Source organism: Rosa chinensis, chromosome 3 (genome assembly GCF_002994745.2).
Source record: "Rosa chinensis cultivar Old Blush chromosome 3, RchiOBHm-V2, whole genome shotgun sequence".
Taxonomy (NCBI): Eukaryota; Viridiplantae; Streptophyta; class Magnoliopsida; order Rosales; family Rosaceae; genus Rosa; species Rosa chinensis.
The window spans coordinates 27,440,690-27,446,281 of NC_037090.1; the positions used below are offsets into that span (position 1 = coordinate 27,440,690).

The window sequence follows — 5,592 nt, forward strand, 5'->3', positions numbered from 1 at the left end:
CTCTGAGGTAGGGTGTATAGTTGAAGATTGAAGGCATATTTAAGTGCTATTACTTCTTTTTCTTTACAACCTATTTTTCGTGAAACAAATGGTGTGGCCCATAGATTGGCACATCTTGCTAGCGTCTCTTACCTATATGATTATTAGTTTGATGAGACTCCTGTGATTATCCAGGATGTACTCTATGAGGATTCTTGTACTAGTACTCGAGGTGTAGATAACATGTCCCCCTCACTGTACAATCATCCATCTTCTATTAATAATAATAACGGGTGTGGGGCTGAGCCTCCCAGTTAGGTTGGATTACAAATCCCTTTTAAAAAAAAATTAAAAAAATGTCTCTTGATTTTACGGGGTGCTTGGCACAAATTAATGAATTACGGCCAATTGTAACCTGGCGCACTGCCAAACCACAACTTTTGCTAATGATCAAATTTACAATGTCAGGTTCAGACCAAAAAACAAATTACAATGTCAGGGCCTAAATTTTATTTTTCTTTAGCGTAATTTTTAAGACTAATTAGTCACTATCCAGATTATAAAGTAGCACTAAAGCTCCTCCGTATAGATCTGCAACTCCTATAACTAGGCATTGTTTATTCTAACCCACAATCTCAACCTTAATAATATTCCACAAGGATTGGGAGACTCCCATACAAAATATTATCTTCTCTTTCACTCCATCAACATCCCACATCCACATTCCACAATCTCAAATCCCACCACCATATTTTGGAATCCACATGTTCTTGCTTTGATGCTATCCAAACAACCCACTACCAAAATGAGTACCAATAAGAGATAACAAAGAAGATGAGCATAATGGAATAAAAGATCGCAAAAAGAATCAAATGCAACAAAAAAGAAGATAAAAAGTATTAGAATACCAATAATAGTAAAATTGAATGATACATTATGGAAGGATCATAATTTCTTCATCTTCCTCTTTATCCCCAGTAACTGACACTACAAGTTACTAGATTCTAAAATTACATTAGAAAACATCAGAATCAACATCCTTTCCAATCCCCAAAAATGGACCAGAGGTCCGAGCCCAGAGTATGAAGAAATCTTAAAAGAACATAATAGAATATGACCCTCCTAATTTTTACCAAGTAGACAATGAATAAAAGGTAAAATATGAAACAGCCATAAGATTATGAGTTTCATATGCATAGAACATGTTGCTCATCATACAAAAAAATGATGATTATATAAACCTAAATTTGAGAATATTGGAAGCAAAATGACACCAAGACTGGGTTTTCATTCTGTTTCTAGTATAACCCAGAGGTATTCTTACGCTTTCTAATTTCTGTAACAATAAATGATGTGACTTCCTGCATTGGCTTTCATCCATGTCCCCCCACTCCCTCCCCATATCAACCACCAAGAAAATCTGAAAAAAGAATGCATTATGTTATTTACCAAAAACTTCATGTTAACTGTCTTGGGGCCAAGTGAATACTGTTCGATCAGTTTTGCTGAGCCACAAGATCAAGATGTAGTTGGTCAATCCAAGCTCCCATTGCCGCATGATCAACCGATTCCATTTGGGAGTTTGCACTTAAACCGTCATTGGAGGATCCAGTGGCCGCAACACCTGAGACGGGTGTTGTTAGCTTTTCTTTGATTTCAGTAGGAGATTCTTTAACAAGTGACTGAACCCACGAAAGATCTGGTTCCTCTCCATTATTCCCCAGCTCAAATGAAGATGATCTGCGCAGCTTTCCCAATTCATCTGAAGTAACTGCCCAATCTGGTTTTCCATCAGACGATCCCCATTTTGACCAAGAATTTGCAGGGGAACCAATATTGGAAGTGGAGCTGGAGCCAAGCTCCCGTGAACTAAGGCTACGAAACTGTTGCTTCTCCCGTTGACCTAGCATGGAAACCCGAGAGCCCATTGGTGAGATAGGTTCCACATTTCGGGGAGACATCCTCCCAGAGGATGGTGCTCCAAAGGGAGCCTGCAATAGAGGGTGATCAACAGTATTTTTGGGCGAAAAGTTTGTATGGATTGGTGAAAGCATGCTCTGTTGCTGCTGAAACTGATTGAGAAGAGCTGACTTGTGAGTTGGGGAGAAAACAGCTGATGCCAATGCTTGATCAGAGTAGCGAGGAGATAAGTTCTCAGCAGAAAAGAGATCATCCAGATTTGAGGGTGTTAAGGTATTCAACCGACCAGAACGGTTCAGTGAATTACTCATAGATAATTCATTTAGGAGCTGCTGTTGCTGCATATCAAACTCTGGCAGTAAATCAAAGTCATCTGCTGCCATATCTCTTGCACAAAGGGAAGATCTCAAGCGACTAGACTGAATATTGCTGCCTGGGAGATGCAGAGCCGGGACATTAGGTTGGGGCCAAGCTACAGAAGAGTGTGACATGCCATTGCCAGAGGGAGACATGGGTGGAGTAAATGGTGAAGGAGACATGGCAGAGAGTGATGAAGGAGAACCAGGCAAGAGGCTCATTGCAGCAGCAAAATCCATGGCTGAAGCACCGGAAGTGGTCGAGCGAGGAGAAGGAACAGCAGAACCAGTAGAGACATACAATGGCCTGAGTTCCTCTGCTGTGTGGGCAAAAAAGCAGACTCTCCTCGCACAACTTGTACCATCCTTGCAGAGTCGGGTTCGATATTGAGCTGGGTGTAGCCAACACTCAAAAACCCCATGAGCATATTCACACATATCTCCACGCCTGCAAGCCCCTTTTCGGAAGTCAGGGCAAGGAACACAGCTGTAATGAAACTTCCTTGGATCCCTTCTTCGTGCATTTTCTCCAGGATGGACAAAAGGGCACTCAGTCCAATCATGGGAGTAGGCACGTGAACAAGGCCTCACCTTGAATGAATACATACGGAATTCATCAGTTGAATAAATACTGTTCTTGATGTCTGGGAGAGAGGGGTCAACAGGGTATTCCTTCTTCTCTGATGCAGAAGAAACAGTAATATTATAGAACTTCGACTTTGTCGGAGAACAAGTGAAATCTAAAGCTGATGGAGACCCATTGTCTGGAGAAGTTGATAGAGGAGGAGAAAGGGCTCTTGTTGAGACTGAGAGAATTTGTTCACCAACAGAACCGTTAATCATAAGGAGTTGTTCAAGAGCCAATCTGACATTCTGGAGCCTAGGAGGAACAACTATAACATCAACAGGACGATGACCATTTGCATCAATCAAATTAGGATCAGCACCAGCAGCTAAAAGCAGCCTCACAGTATCGACAGCATTCTCAGCACCACCTGAAGCAGCGCAGTGTAGAGCAGTGCTTCTATCATTACCACAGGTCTGATTTACATCAGCATCAGAGAGAGAAAGAATCAGCTTTATGACATCATTACTACCATATGTAGCGGCAACCATTAAAGGGGTTCTGTGCTCATTAACCATCTGCTTTGAGCCCTTCTGACGACAGTACCATAAGCCAATCTCATCGATGGCAGAAGGATTGTGCTGTATCGATCGTCTGAAGCTCTCAATGTCATTGTTTGCTGCAAGTTCAAGTAAGCTGGCAAAAGTATCTTCAGTTTCAACTGTCAAGTGATTCATGGTTGTGTTAAAATGTTCGTCAATGATGGGAGATGCTGCTGAAGATGAACAGGGTTTTACCCGCTCTGATCCATAGCACATTCTTTCATTTGCTGGGAGACCAACTGAAAATATAAATCAAAAACAAGATATTCAAAAATATCAGCAAGCATCAAAGCTATCATTATTGAACAAAGTATCAAGGAGAAATCTGCAAGAAAAATATTAAAAAATAATTAACATTTTCAAGATGTTTTTTCAAGACTCCCGACATAAAAATATCCAAGAAACCAAGCATACACCTAAAAATTATATATATCATTGGTCGATTGTGATTTTTAAGACGTCAAAATCATTAATTCGTATTTCAGTAGTTCCTCACAGCAGTTTCCTGCGGATACAAGTAAGACATGATGTAAAAGAAGACAATCGGAAAAATGAACCTCTGTTTGGCTACTGACAAGCTTTGAAAACTAACTCGAAAACTCACTCATCTCAGCTTTATAAACCAAGGTATTGGCACAAGACTCACAATTTTCTTCCGATACAATCATTCACAGAAGTCAAAAACAGAGGCAAAGGTTTCAAGATGAAGTTGCATCGTTTGTGATCTTATCCTCAATAAACAATTAGAAAGGGACTCCGAACAAGCAAACAGATCTAGGAGCACAAAGACCAACGTCAAAACTCAAAAAGACCATTCAGTATCATTTTCAATTGAAAAAACAAATACATCAGAACAGAAACCCTCACATATCACACCATCAGCAATCGCTACAAAGATCCTCTCCCAATCCATTTACACTAACCTTCATCCCGAAATTTAAATTTAAAAAAAAAAAAAAAGCGGTCATAACTCCAAGAAAACGATAGCAGCAAACAAGAACCGATGACAATCAAACAATATAAGAGATTACGTACACAGATTCCAGCCAGCCAGACACTCATGATTTCCAAGATCAAAGTAAACCTTAGCTCTGAAGGCAGCGTCTTTTCAGTGATCGAAGCGAATCTTACCAGTAGTGTTGTTGCAGCTGAGAAATAGAGAACATCAGCACCATTGGCGACGCAGATCTAGAGCTTGTTCGGCTTCTGGTTTCTCAAACTAGTGTTTTGGACTAACTTCCTCTTCTTCTGAGCAAAACGAGACAGTGGGAGAGAGCGAGAGAGAGAGAGGGAACCTAAATAAAAGAGAGAGCGAGCTTTGCTTCTGCTGCTGCTGCTCTTCTTCCATTTCCAATTCCCTGTTTCCTCCCCTGCTTTCTTTCTCACTCAAAATTAATTAATTAATTAAAAATTAAAAAGAGTTTTAAAAAACAAAAAAACAAAAATTAAACAATTCCTTTTCTGGAGTTTGAGTTGATAAAATCGCCTATCCAATACCAGGAAAAGGAAAAAGTTGGAAAAACTAAAGAAACCCAAACCGCACCAAGTCTCGGTATTTATGGCAATTCTTTTATTTCCATTCCTATCACACCACGTCATCCCCATACTGGATGCGTACGCCAATTTCGGAAAAGGACAGGGGTATTTACGGTGAATTAAGTTTCGAGGAATATATACGTGGGCGCGAGTGACTGGTTAGTGGTACGTAGTTAAGGTGGAATAGGAAATAGAGGAGCCGAAACGTTGTTTGTAATAATTTAACCTTTTGTCTTTTCCGTCAAATTCCATTGAAATTCAACCTAAATTCACCCCACATGAAAGTTCCAATAGTGTCTTTTAATTCGAGTGTGTCCCGTTTGACAAATAGCTCCTGCAACCCGGTGGCGTGGCGTTATTCTAGTGGGTGGAGGGGATAATGAATGAACAATAGTTTTACGTAAATGCCCCTGATGATTTCGTTGAGAGATAGTTTTGTCCGGATTGGTTCCAGTAAAGCTGGGACACGTGTGCGCGCATGGTGGTGGTGCGAGCAGACAGCGCAGAGGGCGCAGTGAATTCTGGAGTGTCGTGGGAAACCGGTTCGGGAGGTGGAACGGCGAGAGGGGGGAAGGGATTAGGTGCGTAAAGAGAATTAAGGTTACGGGAGTAGCCGGTTAAAAAATAGAGGGCG

At 40.9% G+C, this 5,592-nt stretch overlaps 1 protein-coding gene across 2 annotated transcripts; it reads right to left on the reverse strand.

Moving 5' to 3' along the window:
- Positions 1-890: 890 nt before the first annotated feature.
- Positions 891-4,940, reverse strand: LOC112191932 (zinc finger CCCH domain-containing protein 30). 2 transcript variants are annotated; one of them, XM_024331416.2, is made up of 2 exons: positions 4,554-4,940; positions 891-3,661 (listed from the first exon to the last, which is right to left on the reverse strand). In XM_024331416.2, the coding sequence occupies exon 2, from the start codon at positions 3,636-3,638 to the stop codon at positions 1,476-1,478; it is 2,163 nt and encodes a 720-aa protein (XP_024187184.1). In that variant the 5' UTR covers positions 3,639-3,661; positions 4,554-4,940; the 3' UTR covers positions 891-1,475. The 2 variants fall into 2 exon arrangements, with proteins under 2 accessions (XP_024187184.1, XP_024187186.1); XM_024331418.2 differs by having other exon boundaries at positions 4,458-4,940.
- Between the last annotated feature and the right edge of the window lie 652 nt (positions 4,941-5,592).